General features: G+C 42.3%; 1 protein-coding gene across 2 annotated transcripts in view; it reads left to right on the top strand.

Moving 5' to 3' along the window:
- Positions 1 to 16,803, top strand: part of LOC133450773 (2-oxoglutarate dehydrogenase complex component E1) — a 51,739-nt gene that overhangs the window by 17,585 nt on the left and 17,351 nt on the right. For both annotated transcript variants that reach the window (XM_061729643.1, XM_061729644.1), the window contains exons 5-11: positions 5,856 to 5,971; positions 9,642 to 9,796; positions 9,871 to 10,017; positions 10,916 to 11,006; positions 14,166 to 14,345; positions 15,382 to 15,510; positions 15,591 to 15,770. In XM_061729643.1, the coding sequence (XP_061585627.1) occupies positions 5,856 to 5,971; positions 9,642 to 9,796; positions 9,871 to 10,017; positions 10,916 to 11,006; positions 14,166 to 14,345; positions 15,382 to 15,510; positions 15,591 to 15,770 (998 nt within the window). The remainder of the gene's footprint in view (positions 1 to 5,855; positions 5,972 to 9,641; positions 9,797 to 9,870; positions 10,018 to 10,915; positions 11,007 to 14,165; positions 14,346 to 15,381; positions 15,511 to 15,590; positions 15,771 to 16,803) is intronic.

Raw genomic sequence — 16,803 nt, 5'->3', positions numbered from 1 at the left:
CCTGGGATCGACTGACGACCTGTCCATCCGGCTTGGACCTCCTTTCACCTGTAAAGAGTTGGGAGAGGCTCCAGCAGATCCCCGTGGTCCTGTGCAGGCTTAAGCAGATATACAACATGGATGAATGGGTCATATACATAATAAAAACTACAACTACAGAAGCAGTGTGTGGAAAACTAACTACACCCTCATTGCGTCAGGGACGTTTAAAGGTCCATGACAGAAGACTGATCAAGTTAGGAGTATTTGAAGGCTTAAGACTGATTTAAGGTTCTGCGTTAAATAGGGATGGGCGGTATGGACAAAAAAATGTATCACGATAATTTCTGGCATTTATGCCGATAACGATAAAAATGACGATTTAAAAAAAAAAAACAATTCAACTCCACCTTTTTAACTCTAAATCTATCACCACATTCTGTCTTTGGAGCCCCCAAAACACTGCTCTAAAAGAATACTAAATGCTACTAAACTACACCAATTATTACACCACTCTGGTGGAGACCTCAGCAGTAGCTGTTATATATAATAATATGTTATATATATAATGTAAAATATATAATAAATTACTTGTATTGCCATCCTTTGCACTCACTGTTTTTTTGCAGACTTTTTGCATATAATAGATGATGTTTGCTCCTCGTCACTCTTTTTAAATCCAAACCAGTTCCAGAGCTGGAGCTGGAGCCTCGTTTAACAACGAGCTCCTCGCTCTCAGATCCGCCTTCCGCCATGTTTGTTAAGGCTGATTTATGGTTCTGCGTTAAATCGACGCAGAGCCTACGGCGTAGGTTACACAGCGACGCGCACCTTACGTTGCACGTCGCCGTGTAACCTACGCCGTAGGCTCTGCGTCGATTTAACGCAGAACCATAAATCAGCTTTACAAAAAAACGTCATCAACAGGAATTTATCGTTTTTACCGCAAGATGACAAATTCTTACCGTGGGGAATTTTTTTGACGGTATATCGTGAACGGTAAAATATCGCCCATCCCTAGTGTTAAACGAAGGCAGAGCCTACGCCGTTGCCGTGACGCCGTCGTGAATCCTTCGGACTTCTCCGTCACTCCATTTCTCCGCGGTGCAGTACCCCCCCAGAGAGCTAGTTGATACTTTGTTTAGCTTCCGGCTTTTCCGGTCACAGTGAATCAAAGAGATAAGGACAACTATTGTGCAAAAAACCAAAACAACCCAAAAAAAAAATTAGAATTACACACAAGAAAAGCGCGCTGAAAGTTCACTACTGCTTCACAAACCGGAACTGGAAATGCGTTGCTACCAAGCGAACCAATCACAGCCCTCTCGGTCTGCGTTGGGTCTGCGTCGCCTCGATGCGTAGTTACATTTTTTGGGAGGTGCCGGTCAGGCTACGGCGTAGGCTACGGCGTAGGCTACGGCGTAGGCTACGGCGTAGGCTACGGCGTAGGCTACGGAGTGATTCCCGCGTAGCCGCCTACCCTACGGAGTAGGTTTAACAAAGAACCATAATTCAGCCTTTAGTCCTCCAAAGTTGTAGAGAAGCTCTGACCACAAGTCCCGGTCAACCATGTGGGGCCCTGGTGAAACCGAATAGGCTGCTTCACATGTAAAGGTTTAGTTATCACACCTCACTCGATGATACGGTGTAATATGTCATGTTGTTGTTGCATTTATCCCACTTTCTGACCTGGAATGAACCTGGCGATTCTTTGTTAGGCCCGACATGTAGAACCTTTGAGTTGAGAGAGGGTCTGCTGTCTTGTTCCACCTCATGTGGCCCGTGTGTGTGTGAAGCAGCTGGTGAGTCTGTTTCTCCAGCCTCCTTGGTCTAGTTCCTTTTTTAGCTGCTTTTAGCGTCCTGCTGTGGGCGAAGGTTTAGATATCCCTGATAGTGGAGACGCTCTCCCACCGAGTCTGTGTCCAGCTGTGGTCCCGGGAAACGTCTTCCTCCTGCAGGTAACGTCTTTGCCAATGGGACGTCGGCTCATTAAATGAAGCTCCTTTTCCTCCTCTTCCCTTTTTTTTTTTTTTTTTTTTTTTAAATCATTGGAGAAGCAAAGTCAACATGAGCATGAGAAGTGACTGAGAACCACTGACTATGTTTTGGAGGAAGTGAAGGGAGGGTTTGAAACTTCTACTTCCTTCCGACAAAAAGAAACTCAAACATTACGCATCATTTTTAAGTGGAGTCAGTTTCTTTTGCAGACTGAAGATGTGAAGAAACAGATGCAGAGCGCATGGCATAGATGTTGAGCACAAGTAGACGTAAAGGACAGCGGCTTGTGATTTCCGCAGAGCTCTTTCCTGTCCAAGGGAAGCCCTTGGGGAAAGTGAGCTCGAGGCCGAGCCGTCATTGGCACCCTGCCTGCAGGCCTCGCACATTCTGCTTCCTGATTGGCTGCCCTCTCCTGCTTCAGGTGGGTTACGGCCTGTGCCGGCTCTCTGATTGGCTGTCGGTCTGCCTTGCAGGCTGCGAGCTTTCAGGGCCATCGTTTGAAGAGGGATTCACGGAGAGACGTCTGTCCAGCTCCCATCTCCTCCTGTCCTCCTCCTGTCCTCCCTCCTTCATTAACACCTCGCCCCCTAACGGTCCCAGGGTGTGCAGTAACATCTGAGAGTCCTGTCGAGTGTGATGGGAAATAACAAACTCATCAAGTTTACTTCCCCCGAAACAAACAAGATGTTAATTCAGTAATGAAATTGATCCTGCTGTTGATTCCTACAGTTTTGTTTTATGAATGCAGCTTCTTCAATATTAACACTAATGAATGAATAATAACACAACCAGTTAGCAGCATGGTTGGGTTTGGGTTAGGGTTGGAATTATCGTTGGGTTAGGGCAGGGGTGGGCAACCCAAAATGTTGAAAGAGCCATATTGGACCAAAAATGCAAAAAATGAAAAGTCTTGTATCAGCCTTAGAATGAAGGCAACACATGCTGCATGTATCTATATTAGTTATAACTGGGGGAAGATTCTTTTTTCATTATGCACTTCGAGAAAAAAGTCAAAATGTCGAGATTAATGTTGAAGTACAATCTCGAGAAAAAAGTCGAAATGTTGAGAAAAAAGTCAATGTCGAGAAAAAAGTTGAAATGTTGAGATTAAAAAGGAAAAGAAAAAGGAAGAAAAAAAAGAGTGAAAAAGAGAAAAAAAAACAAGAGAAGAAAAAAGGGGAAAAAAAGGTCAAACACTTTTGAAAAAGCTCCAGGAGCCACTAGGGCGGCGCTAAAGAGCCGCATGCGGCTTTAGAGCCGCGGGTTGCCGAGCCCTGGGTTAGTGTTATGGTTGGGTTAGGCCTTAAAGGACGTCTGTAAAACGTTGGGTTAGGGTTGAGATTATGGTTGGGTTAGTGTTAGGGCATTACTTTTGTCTCGGCAAATGTAGTAGACAAGATCATTTACTTTAAAAATTGAGTTAGAAAAAGAAAACTAAACCCCAGGTTTGCTCTAAATCTTGGCAAAGGCCTTTTACAGACGTCATTTAAGGCCTTACCTGAACTGCAGATGGACTGAGATGCTTGTTTTCTGGGAGGTTTGTAGGAAGTTGTGGCTTTGGGCCTGTCCAGAACAGCTTCTTTACGTCACACCCTCAGAGCATCCTCAGGACCTTTTGATGGGGGCTGTGTCAGCTCCTAACCAGTATAGATTATTTAAGTGGATTCCAGCAAATCTGGAGTTTGACTGACTTTAAAAACTCTGAGATTTGACCCTTCTGATTGTTGGAAGCTGTAGCTGCAGCTCTGAGCTTTGTTTTGGTTGCTTCTGTCGTTTACCTCTGACGGTGCCACAAACGGAGCTCGTGTCATGTTGATGTTTCCAGTTACATTTCTGGGGAGGTGCACGCCAGATCCAGGGAACGTCCTCTTGAATAACTTCTCCAAGGAGTGCTTATGAGCTCTTCCACACTGAACAGGATTAAACAGCTAAAGGGATGTTTTACTCCTAGGTATAGATTATCAATGAAGACCCCCGTCAGTCCTGAGTCAGGATGGTCTGCAGCAACGCTCCTCTCTTGGACAGTCAGCTTGGTAACTCCTGTAAGCGTGCACAGGCTTTAGGGATGAACGCTTGTTTGAGCCGGGACAGACGAGGCGGACAACAACAGATTTACTCACAAAGATGACAAAATGCCACAAACATCTAATTCAAAGACTTGAAACGGCGTAACCGGACTCCACGGTTCCCTTTCTATCCTCAGATGACCAAGTCTTCAAAGACGGAAGAAAAAGAGCAGTGACTTTGTTTCAAGGCTTTAAGAACAACATGGAAGAGCAGCCACGTCGGACTGAAACCACTTGTAGAAATACTTTCTTGTTAGTTTTGACTAATTTTTGACAGAGGAGGAGGAGTAGAGATGTAAAGCTTTGGTAAAATGCCAGAATAACTCTCTTTTTGTGGCTCTTAAAGTCTGAGTGACTGTTCACCTCGAAGCTGAAAGAAACTGTACCATCTCCAGGCCTGATTCCATTAGCAGAGGTCCGGGCTTGTGGGCCGGGGCACAGACCTTCTGTGGGGCAGAGAAACAGACCTGCTATGGGTTAGAGCAGCGGTTCCCAACCTTTTTTTTCATGGAGCCCCCCCTACTTGTGTCTAAGACCAGCCGGGCCCCCCGACCCGTACATACTGGCACCAAAAGAGTAAAGTGATTCGTTACAAATCTTTAATTGAAAAAAATTAACATTAATTATGTTTTTTTGATACATTTCTCTTTGGTTTACCCTGTATACAGATTACTTTGTTTGTCTCGCCTTGATTTTGTGTCACCAATGTATAAAATACACACAAAAAATAATTGCAAGGACATAAAATAATTTCTGAAAAATGTCTCTTTTAATATGAGAGCAAAACTTTTCAAAAATTTTCCTTTAACAACCTGTCAGAGTAGTAGTATGATTAAATGTTGAATAATGATATAATACGTTTTAAAGTTTGTATCCTGCTAAATAATTTAGAAATATATTTTGGTCATTTTAAAATACTAAGTGGGTTTATACAGACTTGGATTACGGTATTCCATTAGCTGTGTTATTATGATTTTTTAATTCATTTAACATGCGCATTTAACATGCGCAAATATAATTTTTACAACTGCATATCCTCAAAGCAGACAAGTTTCCCCCCCCCCAGAGATCTCTGGCGCCCCCCCAGGGGGGGCCCGGACCCCAGGTTGGGAGACACTGGGTTAGAGGGTTCCTGAAAACCTGCTGGGACGAAGGTGGTGTTGAGCCGGTTCTGACTGGACCCGGACCTGGGCTAATGCAAACACAGCCGTCCACCTGGACATGTGCAGGTGCATGTCAGGGACCGATCCCGCCCTCTTCGGAGCACGTTTCACCTGTCACTTCTGCACCGTCTCATCTGCTCCGTGAAGATGTCCAGCACAGAAGACACGTGTCACGTTTGTTTAAGACGTCAGTGAAGGGGCGGTTCCCCTCTGTCCCCCCGAGCAGTCTCCCCAGGGAAACCCTGACTTTAGGAACAACTGCTGGACGTGCAGCCGTAGTGAAGACTGACGTGTCTTCAGCAGGGTTCACCCGGTCCTGAGACCCAAACACCAGCTTCTCATTGCCTCTGATCCATACGAGTCCTGGCCTTGGCTTTGTGTTTCATCCTCACCCAACCTGCTCGTCTCAAACTGCGCTGCTTCTCCACTCCTCTCCCTCCGCCTGCATGTCTCGCGCTCATCTGATCACACACACAGATGCATGATGTCACCCCTCCACGCTCTGTGTCTCTGCATCTTTTTTGGTGTCTCATCCTGCAGCCTTTCCTCACATCCTTCTCTTTTTTTTTTTGTTTTTTTTCTTCTCTTGACCTTTGCGCGCCTTCCTGTCCCTCCCGTCCTGTTCCCCGGTGCATCATGGGATGTGTAGGCTTCTACGGTCTGGATGAGTCTGATCTGGACAAGCAGTTCCGGCTGCCCACCACCACCTTCATCGGGGGCTCGGAGAGCGTGCTGCCGCTGAAGGAGATCATCCGCCGCTTGGAGGTGAGAACAAGACAAAACCGCTTTCAACACTGAGTCTAATGGCGCTTTTTCCACTAGTACCTACTCAGCCCGACTCGCCGGTTTGGTTCTTTTCCACCAGGGGTCTAACGTGCTGAGTAGATACTTTTCTGTAACTATTCTGCCGAGGTTCTAAGATGCTGAGTCGGCTGCATCTTTTTTTTTTTTTTTTTTAATTTAATTTTTTCTTATATGTCATGTTGTTTATTTAACATTGTTTGACATATAAGAAATGGTAAGTCATCTTTTTTTATGTATTTATTTATTTTATTTTATTTATTAACATACAGTGCAAACAGCGACAAAAGACGTCATCAGTTACAATGATATGTATCTAGGTGTGTGTGTGTGTGCGTGTAAATAATATGATGAAAGTAGATACATTTAAGAATATTAATTCAAAAATAAGTTAGGAAGTAAACAAATAAATTATCGTATATAGTGGTGTAGCACGATATAATATAAATATAGCATAATAATATAGTAATATCCTAATATAACATAATAATTTTTTTTTTTTTATAATATTATAACATATAACAAAATGATATCACCATACTATAATATATAACAATATAATAATACTATAGTTTAACATCCCATGAGATTTCATAACTTAATATAATAATACACTATGAAACAATATATCATGATAATGCCAGGAATAATTATTAGTTAGAATTGGTAATTTATGTATTGCAATGAGGGGTGAGGTCAGACCGGGGCCTAGACAAACGTATTGTTTTTAAAAAGCGCCGCCGCTTGAAGCTTCTCTCTCTCATTTTTTAACTTGATATTGAACACAAGCCACAGACCCAGCAGCACATCTATCATCTCCTCCAGGTTCTACATCTTTAGTGTCGTTGTCTTCTTCATTTAGATACACAATCAAATACATCACAGCAGCTTCACTCCAACCTCCTACTTCTGATCTGGGTATTAAAGAAACGAGGTCGAGTCGAGTCGGGCTGAGTAGGTACTAGTGGAAAAGCCACAAGTCCCCGTGGACCCGTCAGCATGTAACATTGAAGCGTAATAACAATCCAGGCATTGCTAGACACAAAGCAGCAGCACAGGAACGTGAAACATCCGGGGTGAGAGAGTTCTTCAGTCTGAAGCCAAGATCAGCACGGTGGGGGCTGCTGACATCATCACCTGCCCTGCAGGGTGCATGTTCAGTTTCAGATTAAATTGTCTGTAAAGTCCTTCAGTATCTTACTAAGACCACAGTTACGATCCATTCCTGCAGAAAGGTCACTTAAATGTCATGAGTGTTGAGAAAATATCTGCTGGTGAAACGACAGTCCGGTAATTCATATATGGGTGGGTGCATTTAGGTGATGATTTGATTTGGTCTTATTAAACAGGTACGCCTTTGTTGGCAAATTTTGATCGATTTTCCGATTCTAAATCGATTCTCATATTAATTCCTAAAAATTGATTCATATGTCTAAAGATCGATATTTTTTTTTTCATCATTACATTACAACTTTTGGTATTTCTTTTGTTTATGCCCAAAAAAGGAATGTTTTGTTCGACACAAGAATACCTGGTGCCATGTTTTTGCCTTTTAAATATGTTTAAAGGTATGAAAACATTAAAGTTTTCAGTTATAATTGCATAAATTGTCTATATTTCATTACTTTATATACTGTCTTGGGGTTACATTTGCATAAAATGCTAAAAAACGAATTCTCAAAAATTAAAAACCGAAATGGAAAAAATTTAAACGGAATGTGGGAAAAAATAAAACCAATTTCCTCCGTCTCTGTTTCCTCCCTGGATCTGTTTGGTAATTCTGACCCACACGATGTTTCTGAAAGCAGTTCTATCAGCATTTTGGGAGCTGATTGGTCCTTACAGCATCATTAGCTGCAATACTTGCTGTTGAATCTCAATATAATACTAGTATTAATATGTTGCAGAACTACACAGTCATATAATTCATGCAACAGCTAAAAAAAAACAGTTTTAATAACACTAACCTAAATCAATATCGGAATCGAATCAAATCTTGATAATCGATTCTGAATTTTAAGAATTGGAATCGAATTGATTCTTGACAATTGAATGGATCCCCAGCACTATAAACAGGTTACAGTACATTCATTCTTGTTGAGCATTGGATAGCTGGCGCTGCAAGGATTTGAAGTTAGGGCAAGCAAAAACCTTTTCTGAGGAGAAATCTGTGATGGATTAACAGCTTGTGATGGAAACTCCCAGCTGAGGGAAAAACATGGACTAGCCAGACCGGTGCTGAATGTCCATGACTGCACTGAACACTCCGCTCTGTTTCCCTGCTTGATGTCCTTCTAACTCTGTGTTCAATAAGTCAGGGGTAAAGGGGCATTTTCTATATCCCGCCGGGCCACGACTGATGTTACACAGATAAGAAATTACATTACAAACCATACAGATTGGAATATAATCAAAAATGCTCCAACAAACATTGAAATTTACTTTATTAATTTAACTAAACATAAAATACCCAATAAGAAGCAAGTTTCCCACATGTACAGAAAGCTGCTACTGGATACATATGAAAACACTTTTTAAATTAAAAACAAATTAATATTTAGCTGGAGCTAAATAATATAATTGAAGATGGGGAGTGGGAAACAATGCATCGGATGTCATAAAACTATCAATAGTAACATGTGGAAGGAGTTTGACTGGAAGATGAAGACTAGGTTCTTCAGGACCCTCTGTGGTCTCTAAATGTGCAAATAACCCAGCGGTTAATAAACTGCTGGAGACAATGTGGAGGGACTGGAGACCACTCACATATATTTTGGGATTGCCCGATGATATTGCCTTTTTTGAAGGGGTTAAAGAGTGAGATAGATAGTTATGGGAATTAATATACTATTCACCCCCAGTCAATTTCTTTTGGATCTGACTCCTGAAGGCTGTACACGAGAGACCAAGAGCACTTGCTACATAAACTCTTGATGACTGCTGGGAAAATGGTGACAATAAAGTGGTTGAACACTCAGCCACCTACAGTGACTACGTTTACATGCAGTCAAAATTGGGGTTATTGCTAATATTCCGGTTACTGAACCATTCAGAATATTCCGTTTACATGGTGATTAATCATTTGGGATATCTGGATCAAACCAGCGACGCACGGAGAACATCATGACGCAGTTCCCTTCATTTCCGCTTCTTCTTCCTGTATCCAAATTCAAAACAAATGCTGCTTCACGCAACTTCTTGTAAATCTGGCTATCCCGGTACTTTCTATCGTCTACAAATGCAGAAATGTTCATATCCTTCATTACATTTATGAAGTGATTAGTCTCCTCCTGGTCTTGGTTTCTCCGTGTTTATAAGAACTTCCTGGACTCAAAAGACCAGGATTCCTTGTGAACAGAGCATGCGCAGAAAACAAATTCATGTTCCGTTTGATGGGGATATTCCGTTTGGCGTTTACATGACCCAATGTTCAGGTTTAAAAGGAGGAACCCAGGGGTCATATTGGGGTTTTTAAAAAAACGAATATGAGCAAATTCGGGTTATTTAAAGGGGTTATTGGTGTTTACATGGCCGTGCAAATTCGGGTTATTGCCAATATTCAGGTTTTAAAAGGGTTAAGGGCTCCTCGTACTCACAGACGTACGGCTGCGTGTGTGTGCGTGTGTGTTTGCAGATGGCGTATTGTCAGCACATCGGTGTGGAGTTCATGTTCATCAACGACCTGGAGCAGTGTCAGTGGATCAGGCAGAAGTTCGAGACTCCGGATGTGATGAAGTTCACGCTGGAGGAGAAGAGGACACTGCTGGCCCGAATGGTCCGCTCCACCAGGTACGCTGCACCTGTGCAAGCAGTCGCCGCGCGCCAGCGGGAGTCTGCTCTGGTTAATCTGTGTGTGTGTGTAGGTTTGAGGAGTTCCTTCAGAAAAAGTGGTCTGCAGAGAAACGCTTTGGACTGGAGGGCTGTGAGTCTCTGATCCCGGCTCTGAAGACCATCATCGATAAATCCTCTGAGAACGGCGTGGAGAACGTCATCATGGGCATGCCTCACAGGTAACACACACACACGCCGATCACGTCTGACACGACTGAGTTTCAGTCTTAACAGAGTAGAAGACAGAAAAAAATAATCCAACAATGGGAAAAAAAGTGGCATAAATATTTCAGATCTGAAATGTTTACTTTGGTTTTCACATTTATCTTTTTACATACAGGACTGTCTCAGAAAATTTGAATATTGTGATAGTTATTTTATTTTCTGTAATGCAATTAAAAAAACTAAAAGTTTAAGATTAAGATTCCCAGAATATTCTAATTTTTTGAGATAGGATATTTGAGTTTTCTTAAACTGTAAGCCATGATCAGCAATATTAAAATAATAAAAGGCTTGCAATATTTCAGTTGATTTGTAATGAATCCAGAATGTATGACATTTTTGTATTACAGAAAATAAAGGACTTTATCACAATATTCTAATTTTCTGAGACAGTTCTGTATTTCTGCTGTATTTATTTCTGTGTAGCTTTCAAAAAAGGTTTTCATGAAGTGACTTTTATCCTTTTCTGTCCTGCTGCTTCGGGAGAGGATGTAAAGCCACGTATCTTCCCCTTTATGGCTTCATTTTTGTATTAAATAAGAATACTGTTAATCAGCTTACTCAATTAAATAAACGGCAGACATGGCTAAATAGATTACCTAAGAAAGTAAAGATTTATGGTGCAAGATAAATAAATGAAACTCAGAAGGATTATTGGTTTGGATCGTCCAAATGTACTTATTTATTTTCTCGTTGCTACGATTGTGCACATTTATTCTCTTTTGCTCCCGGTTAGGGTTGGAGCTTTGTGACATCACAGTGAAAGAGGCAGCGGTGTTCAGCCTCTCGTTGATGTTTTTAATCCATCTGGTCATCACGGATCCTCTGTTCAGCCCGCTTGTTTTTCTCCTTCAGGGGTCGACTGAACGTTCTGGCCAACGTGATCCGGAAGGAGCTGGAGCAGATCTTCTGTCAGTTTGACTCCAAGCTGGAGGCGGCCGACGAGGTAACCCCCACTGAGCTGCATCAGCTGTAGCAGCTGAAACACCTCTAACAGAAAATCCAATCAATTATTCTGAAAACAAACAGAGTGCTAAGTTACGCTCACTTTTATCAACCTGTTCTGCTGCTCAGTGTGCTCCGTAAGATCTTCAATCGGATCATTCTTAACCGTCTCCAGGAAGCTGTGGATAAGAGCAGGGTTCATACGTTTTGAAAAAACCTGGAAAAGTCAGGGAATTTGAAAATGTCATTTTCAAGGCCTGAAAAAGTTTTGGAAACATAAGTTTACCCCAAAAGTTTTGGAAAAGTCATGGAATTTTTTTTCTCACTTAATGACAACATTTAGTAATAACAGCCTATAAGGTAGATTTAAAATTGATCAATAAATATTTCGTATAGAAAAGTCTTGCATGTTCTCACGCGTGACGTGCCTAGCATCTTGCGCATCATGCAGATCGGTTATTATTACAGTTATTACAGTTATATTAGATTACTATACAACATATACTACAACATGTTGCAGGTATATCAGTGTTAGTACATGTTTATTTTGTATAAAACCATAATTGTCATTAGATCTCTCTTTAGTGACTTTTTACATAGTTTTATTCCTATATTTCATTCATAAATTGTTTTAGAGGTAGTGTATAGTCATGGAAACTTGCTGCCAAGTCATGGGAAAGTCATGGAAATTTGTTGGTTAAAATGTGTTTGAACCCTGTAAGAGGCTCCGAGACCAGCAAGCAGGTTTCAGGAAAGCTCGCTCGTGCACAGATCAAATAGCAACACTACGCATCATCATTGAACAGTCAATTGAATGGAACATGTCCTTGTACATCAACTTTATCAACTCGGAGAAGGCGTTTGACAGTCTAGACAGGGCTGCAGCCAACAGTGAAGCCAGAACGGGGAGAACGTGCATGCAGCGTCATGTGACGTCACATCCGCAGGACAGCGCGGGAAATTCGGGACCGAATTGCAGCACATTTTGCAGCACACAGCCTGTTCAAGGCAAAGGAGAGATACACTAGAGGGCTCATTATTTTGGGTTTGGAACGCTTCATCTGACATTATTACTAGAAAACTTAAAATGTATACGGATTTTTTTCATAAATCTTGCCACAATCCGGCCTCAAGCTCCTTTAAATCGACGCAGAGCCTACGCCACAGCCTATGTACCCTTCTACTTCTTCTGATCTGGGTATTGAAAAGAAACAAAGGCGAGTCGAGTCGGGCTGAGTAGATACTAGAGTAAAAGTGCCACATGTGAGCTCATCAAACCCTCCGTGTTCGGCCAGAGGAGCTCAGACGCAACAGTAACGTCTTCTACACCAGGGGTTCTTAACCTTTCTGACCTTGGGGCCCAATTTTTTCAGTACAGAGTGGCCCCAGGCCCATTAAATATTAACACTGTATAGCAGCGAAGGTCCAGAACATCATAATAAATATATATATATATATATATATATATATATATATATATATATATATATATATATATATATATATATATATATATATATATATTCAAGTAGCCTCATAGTTGTATCAACATCTGCATCTGACTGTTATATTAAAAAAGTACATATTTGCCCATTAACATGTGTAACTTCAATTACACATTTTTTTCTCTTAAAAATAAAATAAATAAATAAGATTTTATTTTATTTTTCAAATGCTATCTTATTTTATTTCTTTACCAGCAGTTTGAATTTCCCCTTTTCTTTGTTAATTGTCTCAACACATTTTTATAATAAATTAATATAAACACATCTTAGCAATTTAAAAGTTTTGCAGTTTTTCTTTTTTCCCCTTAATCTTATGCCCTCACTTTCTGTCGTTCAGTGAGAGAACTGAGCTCTAATTTCTCCTGCCAGGACTTTAAATCTGGGCTGGATGGTGTCAGGTTCTCATGCACATGAGAAGGTGCTCATTGATGAACCTGGAACGATATTTAGTTTTAATTATGTTCATTGTGGAGAAAGCTGCTTCACAGCTGAAATGTGGACCCAAACATGTTTAGATGGTCAGTTTATTTTTCTGTGACTTCAGTTCAGACTTGAGTGGATATGTTTGATGAAAAACTTTGTGTTTTGTTTCAGTGGCGTTTTACTTTCGCACTTTGAACGCCACGGTCTCTGAACGAATGAGACACTGGTTTTGTCCCAGTGGGAAGACTGAACCAGGATGAATCGGTCCATTCCGGGTTGAACTTCCCTTTCCACCTGTTAGGCTTCTCATCTCTGTAAGAGTCAAGCTAATTACTTACTAAGTAACTTACTAAGTTTTATTTACATTAATAAGTTGTCAGGACTGCGCGTGTCGGATTTCATCCGAGCCTGATCAGCTGAGACGGCCGGGCAGAACCCGCAGCTCTCTGGCCGCTGCAGCAGAGTCACTTTCCGATGCTTTTGCGAGCCCGAACAACAGTCCAGTCCAGCAGACACATCTACATGTACAATCCTTCAGCAGTAACGATGGAGCCCACCGCCCGAGCGGCACCGACCTCCCCGGCTGCGCGGACGAGTCAGGATAAATGATCACGCCGCGCTCGCTCGCTCTGGGCGCAGACCCAAGTAATCGATCCCTGATCCTGGCGGATCTAAACCTACTCTGTGCAAAATGAAGGATTTTCTCTATAAATACACACCATTTCTCTTACTATTACACCTAGAGCTAGCTGAGTGTCTTCTTCTCCTCATTTGGTCGGGAGACTATGCAGTCCCACGGCCCTCGCGGCCCACACGGCCCACACGTACAAAACTGATTTTTTTTCGCGGCCCACTAGATGGCGCTCGCTGCCCAAGTGTGGGCCGCGGCCCTATGGTTAAGAATCACTGTTCTACACCTTTTTTCACTCTCACCCACTTAACCTCATGGAGGTCCAGCCATGTTTCCTGCTGAATTCTAATGTTGGCAGCTGGGTCTGATGAAAACGTAAAGTCCATCAACTGTAAATGTTCTGGACCAGATCGTAGTCTTATAATTCCTCGGCTGAGGTATTTGACCTGTGAGGTTTGATCATGTTCCTCTCAGGACTAACTGACATGATCAGGTCAGTGTTCTGCTTTGGTTTTGGTTTTCTGACTGCTGGCTGCAAACAACCCCGTTAGGACCTTCAGCTCTTTCTGACCCTGACCTGTCTGCTGCTGCTGCTCCTCAGGGCTCCGGAGACGTCAAGTACCACCTGGGCATGTACCACCGGCGCATCAACCGCGTCACGGACAGGAACATCACCTTGTCTCTCATGGCCAACCCGTCTCACCTGGAGGCTGTGGACCCGGTGGTTCAGGGGAAGACCAAAGCTGAGCAGTTCTACGGCGGAGACAACGATGGCAAAAGGGTGAGTCACCTGTGACGGCATCCCGTATGCAGTACTCGAGTTGTAAAAAAGAATCAGGGGGGATGGTGGTCATATGGGGACAGATAATTTGTGCTGATTACAAATAATATAATATATTACAAATAATAGCAGTGACCAAAACACCTGCAGAAATACTGCAGGAATGACATAGCAGCAGTTAAATGCAGCCTTCTGTAAGCTTTAAATATCCACTGGGCTTACATCAAATACATCAAAACACAACAATAAAAAACACTTTTCTGAACTTATCAATATGACTCTGTCCTTCACAGGATAAGTAAAATGGATCACTGCAAAAACTCAAAATCTTAACAAGAATATTTGTCTTATTTCTAGTTAAAATGTCTCATTTTAGTAAAAAAAATCTCGTTACACTTAAAACAAGACTCATCACTGGAAAAAACAACAATTTTTACCTGTTTCAAGTAGATTTTCACTTGAAATAAGTAGAAAAATCTGCCAGTGGAACAAGATTTTTTTGCTTGTAATAAAAAGATAAATCTTGTCCCACTGGCAGATTTTTCTACTTATTTCAAGTGAAAATTTACTTGAAACAGGTGAAAATTGTCAAATAAGTTATTTTTCTGGTGTTATTTTTCTGGTGACTCTAAACGTTGAAATAGCAGTAAAACCACATTCATTGATGAAATGACATAAGGGATGGAAAGGGGGGATGGAAGTTTTACAGGGGGGATTATTTGGACCGTTTTTTATTTCAGGGGGGGATGCCATCCCCCCTCACCCCCCCTCAACTCCAGTACTGCCCGTATGTGGACAAGACACGCAAAGGGATTTTATATCGATTGACAAGAAGACAAAGTCTGGCACTTTCCCGTGATTTTTAGAACAGCTTCATCTCAGTCACATTTGTAGGATATCTGGTGTGAACGGCTCTCTGGAGCTCATGCCTGAGGTCCAGGACTACTGAGCTCTGACTGGGACTCAGGAGGTGGATTTCCTTGACTGATTAGGCTCATTGTCCTGCATGTATCACTTGAGACATCTTTGTTCACAGGTGATGTCCATCCTTCTCCACGGAGACGCCGCCTTCGCAGGTCAGGGGATCGTCTACGAGACCTTTCACCTGTCTGACCTGCCGTCCTACAGCACACACGGCACCGTGCACGTGGTCGCCAACAACCAGGTAACGGACAGCAAACAGTAGGTGAAAGCAGATCCATACCAAAGACTCGAAGGCTTGTAACCGTCTGGTCTCGTCTCCAGATTGGTTTCACCACGGATCCTCGCATGGCGCGCTCGTCTCCGTACCCGACTGACGTGGCCCGTGTCGTCAACGCTCCCATCTTCCACGTCAACGCCGACGACCCCGAAGCCGTCATCTACGTGTGCAAGGTGGCGGCCGAGTGGAGAGCCACCTTCCACAAAGACGTGGTGGTTGACCTGGTGAGCAGGAACTTCATCTCCAAAACTGTTGACTTTCTTTTACATAAACATGAGCACAAAGATGTTAAGTGTGTGTGGTGGTTTCCATCTTACTACAATCATCTTTTTTGCTGCTGTTAGGCCAGCAAGCTAAATTCGTTTTTTGACATAGTGAAGTGTTGAGGAATTTACCAAACCATTTCAGAAGTCCGCTTTGTGGTTAATTAGTTTTATTCAGCCGGCGGTGAGCACGTCGACACAGACCAGGGTCTGGTTGAAATGCTGACCCAGATTGATTTGGCCACAGGGTTTTTATACAAAAGTTCAATCAACAAAGACAGGAATAAACAAGTCGAGTGAGAGACAAAAGTAATTTACAGTCAGCTGTGATATGTGGCCAAATGTCATTATCAGACATTTGGCATGACTGTCACAGACTTCTAAATTACCCCATGGGGTACTCTAGTGTTCCGAGTCTGTTTGAACCAACTTCCAAGGTCTCATCTTCTACATGGGGGTAGGAAGTTTGAAGCTAACACAAAGGTGTTGGGTCCTAGTTCAAAGCCCTGCAGGAGGTAGGACTGGGGCACGGCGTTGTTGTCCCTGCAGGGGTCACGTGCTGTTGGAATGCTTCATCAGAAGTATTGATTGTTGATAAATTATTTAAAATAAGTGTTTGAGGGTTTACTGGAATATTCTGTACTGTTATGGAGGATAATGCAGTGGCAACCTGTTGCCAGAAGTTTGCAACAGGTTGGCATTCCCAGACCATGTGCATGAAGGTTCCTGGTTTATTCTGAGAGCATCATGTACATAAAGAGCTAACCAGGATCTTCATGTGGTAAAGCTTGCAAGGTGTTAAATAAGTTCTATGTACAAATTGAAAATGAATAAGCTGATGATTTGGGTTTCTGGAAGATGATATTATATTGGTCAATACTTCATTCCAGTTAAAATTTGGGTCCCAGTCAGGTATATCCCTTCTCCATATCGCATATAGGGCTAAAGGTTTATATGACATTTTTGAAATATATTGATATATAGTTGTGACCAC

This window comes from Cololabis saira, chromosome 9 (genome assembly GCF_033807715.1).
Source record: "Cololabis saira isolate AMF1-May2022 chromosome 9, fColSai1.1, whole genome shotgun sequence".
Taxonomy (NCBI): Eukaryota; Metazoa; Chordata; class Actinopteri; order Beloniformes; family Belonidae; genus Cololabis; species Cololabis saira.
Note: the sequence above shows the minus strand (reverse complement) of the source record. Positions and strands in the feature narration are given on the sequence as shown.